We start from the raw sequence: 15,845 nt of genomic DNA on the forward strand, positions 1-15,845 counted from the left end.
ATCAGTTTACCCTGAACTTTCATTTTGTGATGCAATTGAGCGCTTATAATCAGATAGGGAAATTTCAGAGCACAGTAGCATTAAGTAAAGAGTACATATTTTTCAAGGAAAGGTCTCTGTTTTTAAAGCATATTTCATAATTTGAAAATGATTTTTAGCATTTTGTCTAGGGAGGGTGCGGGGTGGAGGGGGTCAATGGGAAAAAAAACAAAGGGGACATCTAAAATACTTTCAACAATAAAGTTAAATTAAAAAGCAGAAACAAAAAAAATAACAAACCCCACAACATTTTGTCCATTTATTTTTATTAAATGGAGCTTGTGTCAGTCACGGTCTAGTCAGGAAAACAAACCATACTAGTATTTAAAAAGAGAGAACAGCCCTAGCCGGTTTGGCTCAGTGGAACTGAAGGGTGCCAGGTTCGAATCTGGTTAAGGGCCCATGCCTGGGTTGTGGGCTTGATCCCCAGTAGGGGACATGCAGGAGGCAGCCAATCAATGATTCTCTCTCATCATTGATGTTTCTATCTCTCTCTCCCTCTCCCTTCCACTCTGAAATCAATAAAAATAAAAATATATTAAAAAAAGAAGAATATAGGATGGGCAAAAGTAGGTTTACAGTTGTGAGTAAGTGAAACAGTTTCTTCATGTATTGCTATTATATTTTCTACAGGAGCAACTGTAAATCTACTTTTACCCCACCCTATATAAATCAAGGAAATTGTTTAATAGATATTAGAGAACTAAAAAAGCATAGGGGGGCACTGATAATACAAACAGTGACTTCAGGAAGCAACTACTTCCCTGGGGCCGAGGGAACAAAGGGAAGAGATTGGAGTTATCAGAAACTAGAGGTTTGGAGAGCTTCTGAAGTGCGGCTTGGACCTCTGAGGAAAGAGCATTGCTTAGCCAGTGTGGGTACTGCTGAGCAGCCATAAAGAGGCTAGTTCTGAGACTGGCAAAAATAAGTGGAAGATAGGAACCAACTGCGAATGTTGCAGTTAAGAACTCTTGGCTGGTAAGGAATAAGGAATGAATCCCTTTTTTGCTCTTTAACCTTCTGGGCTCCATTTAGTACTCACTGTTGGGGAACTCAACAGTGGGGTTTCTTGGAAAAGTGAAAATAGTTTGCAGAGTGCCTGTCCCAGAATCACAAAGCAGATAGAATATAGGATGATGGGTTTGGAGTTTAGTGACAATAGTGTAATTACCAGTACAGAGCTCAAAGAGAAGAGTTGGTAAAAGTACATTCTATTTGTGTTGGCCTCACAGAAGTCTATGGAAATATTTCAGCTATCAAAACTACTGGAATTGTCATTAAAAACAAAACTGATCCCAGCCCATACTGGAGCTATATTCTTAAAATGGAAGAAGCCAGTAGTGTGGACTCTTTGTGTCCAAATAAAATTTCAAAAAGTGTCATAGAGTAGCCTGATTTCTGATGAATTTTAATGGCACTGTCGTAATAAACTATCTTAGGTACCAAATTAGCAGTACTGCTGAACAGTTCTTTTACAGATTGGAAATTTTAAATAGCTAGTTCCTTTTTTCATTTCTAGTTTGGAGACTTAACCTGGTAGCTATGTTTAACCATTAAGCATTTTTTAATTTTTGCTCACTTCAAGAGAAGAAATCCTTTCATTGGTGAGCATTTAAGTGATTGACTAGATTTCCTCTTTAAGATTATGTCAGTCCTGGAGATGTATTATTCAGTACACAAATTAAAAGTAAAATATTAAATTTATAGTTATTTTTGTAATCGTGCCATCTCTACTTGTCCATGATATAATATTGCATTAACTTCTTTTTAATGATAGACGAATCCTTAGTACAGTGGAAAAGAGCAGACAGAAATATAAGCCAGCTTCTCTCACTGTGGAGTTTGTCCCCTTCTTTTACCGTAAGTAACTGCTCTAATTTCTCTTACTTTGATTTGGTGTTAGTAGCCCTGTGACTTTAGGGAAGATATTAAATTCTGACTTTCCATTTGCTCATTCGTAAATGGGGGCATAATATCATCCTCATATGGAATATTATGAGAATTAAATAAGATGGCAAAAAGTATCTAATGTACTACCTGCAAGATCGTTTCTCTTTTCCTTTCCTGTGAAAAAATACATATCAACCTTGCATTTTATAGATATTAGCCTTTTCACAAATAGTTCTTGATGTTTCAGTGTCAGACATTCCCAAGATATAAGTCATATTATAAAAGAAAAATCTTATTTATTTGTTTGTGTATTATATTCACAGAGTGTTTTCAAGAAAGTGAACATCTCAAGGAAAGCCTTAAGTGTTGCTTATTGCATCTCTTTGGAGCCATTATAGCTGGTGGGCAGGTGAGGAAAGTGTTGAATGTTAATATATGAAACAGTGGTTAACAGTGCAAAAAGCTTTCCATGGATTATTTAATGTATTCTTTGTCTTTTTATAATTTCATGAACCTTACAAATATTTTTCTAAGTTTATATCTTTTTAAAAACTAATCTGCTTCTTTTGTTAACTTCCTAGAAACCTAAGTAATAATATTGTCACTAAAATTAAATTAATGCATAACCAGATTTAACAGTTTTTGGTATTATAAGTTCTTACTTGTGGTGACTTTTCAGCTGCTAGTTCTTTCTTTAGAGTATGGAGGATAGGCAGCCTTATTAGTCCACTTGATGAAATCAAGCTCTAGCAATTTGATTTCCTAAGACGTGAATTTAGTCACTCTTCTGTTGTCTTATAATTAGTAAATGCATATAAACAAGGTTTAAACAAAGCCTTAAGGAAAAAAAAGGTTTATTTTGTAATGTTTATTTCTTTTTTTTTAAGTTGAACATCTTCAAAGCTGTCTGGTAAACTTTTGAGTATGATTACCAGTTGAAGACAGGATTATAGTTCAGAAAGAACATTCCACATGTTTTCTTTAACCACACAGTTTAAATGAGAGGTTTCTAACACTTTTTGTATCACGTACCCCTTTGGCATTCTGGTAAAGCCCGTTATCAGAATGTTTTCAAATGCCTATAATAAAATACATAAGATCACAAAGGAAACTCATTCTACTGAAATACAGTTACTAAAATGTTAATAAAACAGCCCTGACCAGTTTGGCTCAGTGGATAGAGCGTCGGCCTGCTGACTCAAGGGTCCCAGGTTCGATTCCGGTCAAGGGCATGTACCTTGGTTGCGGGCACATACCCAGTGGGGAGTGTGCAGGAGGCAGCTGATCGATGTTTCTCTCTCATCGATGTTTCTAACTCTCTATCCCTGTCCCTTCCTCTCTGTAAAAAATCAATAAAATATATTTTAAAAAAAAAATTTAAAAAAAAATGTTAATAAAACAAATTTGTAACATAGTAATACGTGCTTTATAACACATTAAATAAAAAGATATACCAGCAAGTCTAGTATAATTAATGTAATTTCAGAGAAGAGATGAGGATAAATGATGTTTTTAAAACACTGCAACAACTATAATATATGAAAATGTGTTTGATTTCTGTTGGTGACAAAATCACAAGTATTACTAATAATATTACTTGGGTTTCCTAGTGGACTGCTTTGCCTTCTCTTCACTCTAGTAGAAGAGGGCGAGTCTCTTTGTAATGAGAAGAATGGTGATCAAAATTGTGTTTTTCAATTTGTTTTTTTATCACCTACCTTTGTTAGCTGATATCATTTTTTTGCTTTAGTATCTCCACTACTAAGAAGAATTAATAAGTATATGTGAATAAAATTGGAAATGACATTGTTTTTGACTAATGGAAGAAGCTGGTTTGATCCCATTTCCTTTTTGAACACAGAGACTTAATTGTTAGTGCCCAGGGGTAACCAAGCCCCGAGAAACCTCCAGTATTAAAACTAACATGGAAATCAAGTAGATACTAAAAGGCCAATTTATTATTTTATATACTGAAATTACTCAAAATCGTTATAATCAGATTATAGCTGTAAATACTGCTATATTGAAGCCAGAAGGTTATTTATTGACTACAGCATCAGTATAAGGATATTTAGATGAATCGAATATCTAAAGGCATAAGAATGGCCTTGTCATAAAGAACAGAAATATTGAATTCTGATGACTCTTCTCCCTTCCCAAGCATTATGCCTTACTATTGGTATATTTGTTCTATTCTGTGTTATATTAAGAGCAAGAGCTTTGGAGCCAGATACTAAATTCTAACAGCTTAAGTTAGAAGTTTACTTTTTCTTTCATTAAAAAAAATAAAACAGCAGTAAGCAGTCCAGAGTTAATCTGGTGGCTCTAGGATCTTCAGGTACTCAGGTTCCTTCTGAAAGTCAGTTTATTTTTTCTTACTATTTCTTATGCTACAAGATAGCTCTAGAACAGTGGTTCTCAACCTTCTGGCCCTTTAAATACAGTTCCTCATGTTGTGACCCAACCATAAAATTATTTTCGTTGCTACTTCATAACTGTAATGTTGCTGCTATTATGAATCGTAATGTAAATATCTGATATGCAGGATGGTCTTAGGCGACTCCTGTTAAAGGGTCGGTCGACCACCAAAGGGGTCACGACCCACAGGTTGAGAACCGCTGCTCTAGAAGAACTCTAGATGGAGAGGGGGATGAAGAAGACAAATGGCATGTGCCAGCTTTTTTTTAATGTGATACTGAAAAGCTGACACGATGTTGTTTATTTTAATCTCATTTGCTAAACTCCATCAGATAACTGAAAAAGAGGGCCAATACATCCAGATAAAAAATTTGATGAAACTTGCTTCCTTAGCAGCAGGGGAGGTTAGGAAATGTAATCTTTATTCCAAGAGCAAAGGGTTCTTTCTTTTTATTTGTAAAGTGATATAGTCTACTGACATATCGTTGATCAAAACTGTGTCACGTGGCTGTTCCGAGCTACAAGGGAAGGTGGTGAGTTTTCTATGTGGGGAGATTGCTATCTGAGTAAGAATTCTATTAGGAAATGAAGACATGTAAATCACTGGTAGTGTCTGTCAAAGTATCTGATTAAAAATGTTTTGTTTTTTTTAAAATATATTTTATTGATTTTTTACAGAGAGGAAGGGAGAGAGATAGAGAGTTAGAAACGTCGATGAGAGAGACATCGATCAGCTGCCTCCTGCACATCCCCCACCGGGGATGTGCCCGCAACCCAGGTACATGCCCTTGACCGGAATCGAACCCAGAACCTTTCAGTCCGCAGGCCGACGCTCTATCCACTGAGCCAAACCGGTTTCAGCTAAAAAAATGTTTTATATTTGATATACTAAAATAAAAAGTTGTCTGAAGACCTGTTAAATTCCTCTTTTTTTTGTAAACACAGAAATTCAGTTTTTTGGGTTTCATTTTTGTTGTCTCTCATGTTTCAGAAGAATGCTTTGCAAGCAATTTCTCCAGCCACCATGGAAGTTCTTATGAGAGTTTTGGCGGATTGTGATTCTTGGGAGGACGGAAATCCTGAAGAGGTGGGTAGGAAGGTAGAACTGACTCTGAAGTGCCTTACAGAAGTGGTGCATATCCTTCTCACGAGCAGCTCTGACCAGCGTCAAGTGGAAACCAGTACTCTTTTGGAGAACTATTTCAAATTGCTGAATTCAGATCATTCAGCTTTACCTAATCAAAGGAGGTCCAGAGAGTGGGAAAGCCGGTTCATAGCTCTACAGATAAAAATGTTGAGTAAGTATCACAAAGAGTTTATTATACCCATTCCTATTATTTCCTAATTAATTTACCTCTGTTTGTCATCTGAAAAGCCTAAATTTAAAGTATGGCTAGATTAAATGTTTTATGTTCCCAAATTTTCTACTTCATAAATGGATAATTTTGTTTTTATTCCCCTAGATACCATCACAGCCATGTTAGATTGCACAGATAGGCCTGTTCTTCAAGCCATTTTTCTTAACAGTAACTGCTTTGAACATCTCATACGACTGCTACAGAATTGCAAGGTATTTTTCTATTATTACTATTCTTGATTTTTAAGAAGTCATTTTATGTTTTGATTCAAATTTGCGCATATTATTTCCATTTATTTATTGTGGTAAAATACACATGAAAATGTAATTTTAACCGTTTTTAAGTGTACAGTTCACATCATTAAGTACATTCACACTCACATAGCTATGCAACAATCACTACCATCCATTCCCCATGTTTCTTTTCATCTGGTAAAACTGAAAGTCTATACCTGTTAAACAACTTCACATTTTCTCTTCCACTCAGTAACCACCACTCTACTTTCTGTCTCTGATTTTGACTACCCTTAAGTACCTCATGAAACAGGAATCATACAGTTGTTTTTTTTTGTTGTTGTTTATTTGTTTGTTTTGACTTGCTTATTTCATTTAGCATAATGTTCTCAAGAGTCATCCATGTTGTATCATACCTTCCTTTTTAAGGCCAAATATATTTTTGTGTGTGTATGTATGTGTATGTATGTGTGTGTGGTACTCCATATTTTGTATTTTTCATTCATTGCTTTGATTTTACCTTTTGGCTGTCGTGGATAATATTGCTATGAGTATGAGTATACAGATATCTCTTTGAGACCGTGCTTTTAATTCTTTTGGGTATATATCCAGAAGTGGAATTTAGTCTGTCTCAATAGCACATTGTCTTTTCTGTGAGACATTCTCTGCTGATTCTTTAAGAATTTAGGGATATTAACTAATTTAATTATTGCTATTTCTTATTTTAGTAACTTTGAGTTCCAACAGAGAGATAAATAATAATTATAGTATGTGAACTAATGGTTGTTATCAAAAATGAATAGTTGATTGTCATTTTAAAAGTGGTATACTTCACAAGTGGATTCTTGGATTTATTTTCAAGATACGTGGAAATCCATTTAAGCTTCATTTCTGCGTATGGGTTAACAATCCAATGTTTTTTCTCCATTATTCTTGTCTCTGTTTTTAACAGCTGTTTTTAAATGCTAACAATAAGGTGGCAGACAAGAACGAGAAAGACCTGGCCAACAAATTACTGACAGAAATAAATGAGGACCAGGTATCTACAAAGCCTGCATCTTGTTTCAACTGAAGTCCAAAATCAATCAATGGGAGCAACTATTCCTGTACTTTTCTTTCTTTTGTCTTAAAATACACAAACATTATCTAATTCTAATCTAAATTATTTTTGAAAATTCTTTAAAGTAATTTTTATTTTTAATTTTTTAATCTAAAGATAAGTCTATTAACATCTTGGTAGTTGATACAAATGATCAATAGCATTCCACCTGTGTATGTGTGTGTTCTTTTTAGTATGAGGAGATACAAAGTACAGGAATGGAATCCCACTATCAATGCTGTCCACCTGGTGGTGACTTCTTATTTTTGGGGCTTCCTTTTCTAAACATTGTGGTGTATTGGGACTTTAGGGCTTTGTTTGTGAAAATGTATGATCAGTTTTAATATCTTGATTCTTTGCTTCTTGTTGACAAATAATTATTATAATTCAATGGACAGCCTGAATCTTGGAGGAAGGGAAGAAGATGCCGAACTCTTTGAGTCTAAATTTAGAATAAGGCTTAACTTTTTTCTTTTCTAAATATTCAACTCTGTATAAGGTAGAAATATAATAGCTACGTTGCTTTTTATAATACATTAGGTAATTTAGTTTGGTTAGACCACCTACAAAGTTGCTTTGTCATTTTCTTTTGCCCAAAAATGTTTGTGAATGAGCTTATATGATGTCATTGTCTTAATGTTCAGGTTTATAGAGCTGTGATATAGAGAAGGACTTGATAATCTCTCATTTTCTGTTCTGGATGTACAATATCAATTACAGAGTATTGTTTTAGATTTCTCTGAATTAGTCCCTCTTAAGGCCTTCTTATAGATTAATAAAATAGTATTAATGCTAGTATTTCTAATTTTAGGTACTGTGATGCCTAGTCCTCTTAGACAAAGTCTAGGAAAGATCTTTTTTGTATGAAATTCTATATGCAGAATGTTTAATGCATATTATGTTTGTTAAATATATAATGTTTAATAAACAAAGAACATCAAGATAACTTAAATAACTTTCCTGAAAGTGTTAGAGCTTGGCTTTAAACAACAAAGATCAAATCAGTCCCCTTGTACTTAAATTTTTTTTTTAGTGGGAGGGAGAGGAAAATTCTCTTTGTGGAGTGACTAGCTTCAAGTCATAGTAATATATTCCCAAAAACAAATTTTGGGGACTCTTAGATTTTACAGCTTTCTGGTCCTTATGTTATGCTTTTGTGGTGGATGATTAATGTTCAGGTTTTAAAAAAAATATTGTTGAATTTATATTTGTTTTTGGTGGTGTTGTTTTTTTACTATAAATCCACTGATCTGAAATTTAACACATCTCTTTTTTATGATGAAGTTTAAACCGAAATAGGCAAAACACCTTTTGCATTAAAGGTTACCTTCTCAAAACATGACGATGCTTATAGATATATACTTCATTTTCTATTCTGCTTCAAATTCTGTATTTTATGTAAAAATAGATACACTTTATTGTTTGCACGTATGATTGATTGGTGCATGCACATATCATTTCAGGATTTGGAAACTAAGTAGACAAGACTATTTTAGACATCTCATTATACAAGCTAATGAAATTTAAATGTAGGAAGTTCATGTGTATTTTTTAGGAAGATTAAAACATAATAGAATTTCCAATGATAGACCTCCCTCCCTTCCTCTTGAGATTGTCCATTTTTAAATAAAAAGCATGTATTAAGCTTGGTGTTTTGTGTTGTTGATCCCCTCCCCCCCAAAAAACACATTTTAATGTAATGAGTGAATGTAACCCTATCCTTGACACATGGCTTATTTTCTCTCAAGTAGGTAACTTTTCTTGCAGGTTTTATATTGTTTCAGAAATCAATTTTATTGAAAGAGGAATGTATTGCATGTTAAGTAATTATTTTTTCAGGTTTTCAGAACAAAGGTTTCCTAACTGAATATAAATCTTGACTACATTTATTAATTTCTTGCTTTTCCCCCCTCTGGTAGGCATTTCAGGGACAGTTGGATTGTTTGGCTGTATCAACCATTCAGGCTTTGACAGCAGTAATGAGCAAATCTCCAGCTGCTAAGGTAAAACATATCCCTAAGTTCTAAAATGTTAACTTAGATTTATGAGTTTTCAATATATAATCCCCAAAGTCACATAGGAAAGTGTAATGCATAAAGTTTCATGCCTGAAATGAAATAGTTCACAAAATATCTCATCTTAGTGTAGGATTTTTTTTTTCTGATAATTTTCAAGACAGATGCCTGTGATCACTGCTTTGGGATTAAGACATAGATGACTAAACTGCAAGCTAGTAAGGATTTACAGTGTCAGTCAACACATGGGTAGAGAGCACTGGTTTTGAAATGGTGAAATGATTTTTTTAAGTGATTTTATGTAGTGCATTTAAAGAATTAAATCTTATAGTTTTTTTTAATTAATAAAATAATCACACTTTCACTATTTGGTCATTTCTGACTGATGAGAACATGGACATTTTTCACACGTCAATCTCCCTATCAATTCTGGACTTGTTTTTCCATATGGCCATGAAAACTTTGCTCTTTGATTGCGGTCACTTAGTATTTTCTTTTTCTTCTCATTTGTTTCACTACCATTGACTCTGTCCTGCTGTCCGTCTATGCTCATTTTGTGCTAGTAGTTTCCTCATTGAGTAGTTTTAAAGATAGTGAGATCATCTATATAAAGTGGTAAGCATAGTGTTAGGCACATGGTAAGTGCTTAAAATGTCTTTGTCTATTGTTATTACCACTAGAGGCCCGGTGCATGAAAATTCGTGCACTCAGGGGGGTCCCTCAACCTGGCCTGTGCCCTCTCGCAGTCCGGGACCCCTCGGGGGATGTCTGACTGATGGTTTAGGCCCGCTCCCTGGAGGATTGGGCCTAAGCTGGCAGTCAGACATCCCCCTGGCAGCCCGGGAGCCCTTGGGGGATGTCCACCTGTGGGGAGCGGGTCTAAGCCATTAGTTGGATATCCTTTGTGCTGCCGTGGAGGCAGGAGAGGCTCCCGCCACCGCTGCTGCCCTGGCCAGCCATGAGCCGACTTCGGGCTGAGCGGTATTCTCCCGGTGGATGTGCACTGACCACCACGGGGCAGCTCCTGAATTGAGCGTCTATCCCCTGGTGGTCAGTGCGCGTCATAGCAACCGTCATTCCCAGTCATTCCACCATTAGGGTCAATTTGCATATTTACCCTTTTATTATATAGGATATTATATAGGATTTACTTTTTTATCCATCACTTCTAATATGCTTTATGCCTCAATTACCTTTCTAATACCAGGAAGGAATGAATTACTCCTTTTTCCTTGAGCCATGCCTTCAGTTATATTCCACTCTTTGTTGTTTTTTGTTAGGGGACTAACTTTTGCCCTATATTCTTGCTATATATGAATCTTGGTTAGATTTCTGCTGAATAGGCTTTTACAACTATTACAGGCTGGCTTGGGGATCTAATCTTCATTTATGACAGTTTATGTAAGGAAAAAGATCATTTCAAGTTCTAAGTATTTTGGCGTATGAGTATAATGGATTGCTTGTATTTAAAAAATACCTTTTGGGAATATTTTCTACCCTTGATTCTCCTCCCCAGTTTTACTCATTTAGTTTAAATCTTTTGATATTATAATGAGTATATATATTTCTGCCTACTTTACTGGACCAGTTCAGTGTTGCTAGGTTTTTTTGTGTCTCACTAGTTCATAAATGTGGTTTAGACCTTACTAGAATGAACTCAATGTTCCACTTAATTCAGACCCTTTAGATCAGGGGTGGGGAACCTTTTTTCTGCCAAGGGCTATTTGGATATTTAAAACATCATTCCAGGACCTTACAAAAGTATCAACTTAAAAATTAGCCTGCTATATTTGGTCAGACATTTAATTAACTTATCCCTAATGCCTTAGCAGAGCCAGACCAAACGATTCCATGGGCCTTATATTGCCCACAGGCCAGACGTTCTCCACCCATGCTTTAGATAACAAAGTGTCAAAAGAAAACTACCCAGTTTTTTGTTTTGTTTTGTTTTGTTTTGGCCACTACTCAAAATTGTCAGGACTCTTTTGTCCTTTGAGGCTGCTATGTGGCTTCTGTTACTCCCAAATTCTCATTTTTTCTCCATTTTCGTTTTGACTTAATATAATACTGCCGTAATTATAAATCAGGTGAAGAAAGTAAAGTGTCATGTAACCTAACCTGTAAAATACAATCATTTTATGATACACAACTATTTGCTAATTTTATTTATTTTACATTTTGGTAGATTATTGTAACATTGTATTCCAGAAGTTATATGGAGTTTATTTTAAGATGAAGACATGTGATTTGAGAATACAGAAATGTTAAACTCATAATTTTTTAAATATTAAATTTATTAGCTTAAATGGATATTATTCAACATTTTAAAAAATACTCCAGCAAATTTGACCTTTGAAAATATGCTTTAATGTATTTATTTTTCCTCCCCTAGGAAGTATTTAAAGAAAGAATTGGTTATGCACATATGTTTGAAGTATTAAAGTCCCTGGGTCAGCCATCACTGGAACTACTTAAAGAACTTATGAATATGGTGAGTTTTTAGCTCTATTAAAAAATATTCTATTATTTCCATATCAAAGACAGTAACTAACCTTTTATCTCTTCTGTTGATTTACAGGCTGTAGAGGGTGACCACACTTCAGTTGGGATTTTGGGCATTAGTAATGTCCAGCCTCTCTTGCTTCTTATCCAATGGCTTCCTGAGCTAGAATCCCAAGACCTACAGATCTTCATCTCTGATTGGCTGAAAAGAATTTGTTGTATTAATAGGCAGAGTCGAACTACTTGTGTCAATTCAAACATGGGAATTAGAATCATTGAAACCCTTGATTCCCATTCTTCCCTTCATCGAACTTGTGCTGAGAACCTGATTGCTCTCCATGGTTCCTTGGGGAGTCAGTCAGTGAGCTCAGAAGAAATCCGTCGACTACTAAGATTGCTGAGAGTGGATGAATCTGAGTATATACACCCTTATACTATTCCTGTGACTCGAGCAATCCTGACAATGGCCCGAAAACAAAGTCTAGAGAGTGCACTGCAGTATTTCAATTTGTCACATAGTATGGCAGGAATTTCTGTGCCTTCCATACAGAAATGGCCAGGGTCTGCCTTTTCCTTCAATGCTTGGTTTTGCTTAGATCAGGATCAGTTGACTCTTGGCAATGCTAACAAAGGAGGAAAAAGGAAACAGTTGTACAGGTACTGGTACAAGTTATGGAATATAAGTGAATACTGTCATAGGATACATGCTGTGATTCTTAAAAAGCTTTTCAAGCACCAATTTTTAATATATTTTTAATTTTTATCAAATTTTATTTCTCAGGTAACTTGAATGAAAATGTCAGCAGTCCTTTCCCCCACAGCAGGGTGTGTGTGTGTGTGTGTGTGTGTGTGTGTGTGTGTGTGTCTGTGTGTGTGTGGTGGAGCTTAAAGCAGAAATGCAGCTCAAGCATCTAGTTTTAAACATACAAGTTACCTGAAGCTTCTTCATCCTTAGCGTGTATACAGTTTAATTCTAGGTGCTTTGTTGCTTCCATAATATTAATTGTATATCTTAAATATTTTTCTAGTTAAGTTCTGAGGTTAGTTTGGAAACAAGTTCCATCTTAAAAATATTGTAAAAATGGAGAAAAAAGGAGTAATAAATTTGAAATTGAATGGTAATCTCTCTGTCCCATTGAAGGTGCTATGTAATTATATGAAGGACCAGGAAACCTTTATGTACTAGTATGTACATCCAAAATTAGTTCAGTAATAATTTTTATATGCCTTTGATTTTTAAGACCTTTATTTATGCTTTCTGAATCTTATTTGGGCAAATTTTTAAGATTTGAAAGCTTACAGCTTTACTATTGTTTACTCATGGGATTCCACCTATAAGACTACCTTTTATAATTTACTCAACTCTTATGCCCCCCCAAAAAGACTTCAAAAACATTGTTGAAGCAAGATTGAACTGACATGTGATAATAGAATATAAGCCATGACTTGTTTGATAAAGATATTCATGATGATATATTTTTTTGTGCCTCAGTGATGATAAAACTGAAAACTGATTTAAAAAGTTCTGATAATATATATTTTTGTTAGCTTTTTTACAGGAAGTGGCATGGGTTTTGAAGCCTTTATTACCCATTCAGGTATGTTGGTTGTGGCTGTGTGCACAAAAAGAGAATATGCGACCGTTATGCTTCCTGATCACAGTTTCTGTGATTCTCTCTGGGTAAGGCTTTAGGGCATCACATTTAACTTTTTTTAAAAAAAATCTTTATTGTTGAAAATATTACATATGTTCCCCTTTTCCCCCATTGACCCCTTCTAGCTGTCCCCATACATTTCACTTCTTGATTTTTTTTTTCTTTTAAAAAGCACACATTTGGTGCATGTACATCAGGTGTTGTCATCTGCTTTTTTTTGTTAATCCTCTCCCAAGGACATTTTTTCTATTGATTTTTTTGAAGGGAGGGTGGGAGGGAGAGAGCGAGAGAGAGAGAGAGAGAGAGAGAGAGAGAGAAACATTGATGATGTGAGAGAGACACATTGATCATTTGCCTCCTGCATGTGTCCCAACCGGGGCCAGGGATTGAACCTGCAACCCAGGCACATGCCCTTGACCAGCAGACGAGATCCTTTGATGTGCTGGCCATTGCTCTAACCACTGAGCAACATCACCTAAGGTGTCATCTCCTTTTTGAGAATCGATTAATTTTCACTTTCTATTCATGTTGAAGTTCATCTATAAGGAAGTTAATACTCTTTATCATTATCATTGTAAATTTAGCAGTAATCATTTTTCTGCTAAAAAAATAAAATGCAATGTTACTTCTTTGATGTGTTCTAGACCTAAATTTGATTTTTGAATTCCAATTTAAAGTGACAACATAAATTGTTAAAAACTACATTTCTTTTGCTGCTCTTAAAATATAAAATGCTTCTCATTAGAAAAAATTGATTCTAAAGAATACTCATAGACTTGGAAAATGCAGAAAAGATACAATGTAACAGTTGTATATAGATTTTCTAGAATAGATGTAAGTGCTTTCATAGTACTTCAGGAAAGTTATTTAAGATCATTTTTTAAAAGGCATTTTTATTGATTTTAGAGGGGAAGGAAGAGAGAGAGAGAGAGAGATAGAAACCTCAGTGATGAGAGAGAATCATTGACCAGCTGCCTCTTGCATACCCCCTACTGGGGATCAAGCCCACAACCTGGGCATGTGCCCTGACAGGGAATCAAACTGACCTCCTGGTTCATAGATCGAAGCTCAACCACTGAGCAACACCAGCCGGGCAAGATCATCATTTTAATCAGCATTTAGTCATGCTTAAACTTAATGTTCTGCTCTTCACACAAACTAGTTAGAGAGTACTAAATACTCTGAAAACATTGTCATTCGAAAAACTTAATGTGATTTTCACCTTTAAATATGTGTTTTACTTTACCAGCACAACATAACCATTGTTCACATGCCTGGAAAAAGGCCCTTTGGTCAGAGCCTTGTCTATATCTACGATAATGGCCAGCAGAAGGTCTCTGCCCCTCTCAGATTTCCTGCTATGAATGAAGTAAGCACATCTAACCTACTCTTTATAGGACCAATTGATTGAGAATTCTTGAAAATTTTCAGTTTAATGTGGAAGGTTCTCTTTATTCTAAATATGTGCCCATAAATTTTAATGTTTCCTGTATACCAAGATATAGTAGGTTAATATTTAACTCAGTTAGCCTGTCATCATTAGATGAAGTCAGACAACATGTAATAAAAACAATTCAAGGAAGAAATAATGTAATTAAAGACTTAGAAAAACAAAAACAACACACAACAGCCAAAGAAAACCAAAGAAAATGAAGAGAGCAGAGCAAAGGATCCTTTAATAAAGCTCTCCAACTATACGAAATACAAACTGTTATGATGAACTTGTTTCATTTTCCTGTGAATTTGAAACAATAATGAAGAAACTTTACATCTTCACATTATAGTTGGAATTTATTTTCCAGGGTGACTCTTAAAGAACATTAGTGCAAAAGTTCTTTGAAAGTATTTGGGTAATTTTGAAAGGGCCTTTTCTGAAGGTAATGGTATGGATTAGATTGCTTCCCGAGTCCTAGGATTCTAGTAATTTCTTCTTGCTATTTATCTCAATAACCATTTCAGGGTAACCTGTAATTGGCATTATTTTACTGATGTATAATTCTCTGTTTATAAATTTGAAGGGAGAAAAGGAGTTTTCTCTATTTCATAATATAGTAAAGTTGTTAAAAATTTTGTTCATATACACTCATTAAAAATTAAAAATTTGCAAAAGGATATAAAGTGAGATTATAAAAGTAATGCATCCAAATCAAATAGGTCTAAGGTAACATCTGTAATGTTCTCTTACGTGTACACGTGCGTACACATTCATGATCCGGCAGATTATTTATTTGCTTAATTTTATGTACTGCTTCATTTTAAATATGAGGATAGAAATTTAATTAAAAGAGTGTAATTTGTTTTGTTTCCTAATTTTTAGCCTTTTATTTCTTGCTGTATTGGTTCAGCTGGGCAAAGAACCACCACTCCTCCACCATCCCAAATCCCAGATCCACCTTTTTCTTCTCCCATTACCCCTCATCGGACATCATTTGGTGGAATTCTGTCATCAGCCTCCTGGGGAGGAACAATTGAAAAATCAAAATTGATGACCAAATTGATATCTGCGGGAACCCAGGACAGTGAATGGGGATGTCCCACATCTCTGGAGGGTCAGCTAGGGTCTGTTATCATCTTCTATGAAGCAATACAGCCTCCTCAGGTGAAGGCATTATATTTAGCAGGTGCGTATATTAACA

General features: G+C 35.1%; 1 protein-coding gene across 6 annotated transcripts in view; it reads left to right on the forward strand.

The window, feature by feature from the left end:
- Window positions 1-15,845, forward strand: part of NBEAL1 (neurobeachin like 1) — a 109,782-nt gene that overhangs the window by 23,819 nt on the left and 70,118 nt on the right. For 3 of the 6 annotated variants that reach the window (XM_070421889.1, XM_070421886.1, XM_070421892.1), the window contains 11 exons: window positions 1,817-1,899; window positions 2,253-2,338; window positions 5,339-5,645; window positions 5,811-5,917; window positions 6,891-6,977; window positions 8,957-9,040; window positions 11,445-11,543; window positions 11,631-12,211; window positions 13,103-13,235; window positions 14,459-14,578; window positions 15,527-15,830. In XM_070421889.1, coding sequence (XP_070277990.1) covers window positions 1,817-1,899; window positions 2,253-2,338; window positions 5,339-5,645; window positions 5,811-5,917; window positions 6,891-6,977; window positions 8,957-9,040; window positions 11,445-11,543; window positions 11,631-12,211; window positions 13,103-13,235; window positions 14,459-14,578; window positions 15,527-15,830 — 1,991 coding nt within the window. The remainder of the gene's footprint in view (window positions 1-1,816; window positions 1,900-2,252; window positions 2,339-5,338; window positions 5,646-5,810; window positions 5,918-6,890; window positions 6,978-8,956; window positions 9,041-11,444; window positions 11,544-11,630; window positions 12,212-13,102; window positions 13,236-14,458; window positions 14,579-15,526; window positions 15,831-15,845) is intronic. The other 3 variants (XM_070421891.1, XM_070421890.1, XM_070421888.1) reach the window with 2 other exon arrangements.

Source organism: Myotis yumanensis, unplaced genomic scaffold (assembly GCF_028538775.1).
Source record: "Myotis yumanensis isolate MYYU_CA2020_CCGP unplaced genomic scaffold, mMyoYum1.0.hap1 SCAF_8, whole genome shotgun sequence".
NCBI lineage: Eukaryota > Metazoa > Chordata > Mammalia > Chiroptera > Vespertilionidae > Myotis > Myotis yumanensis.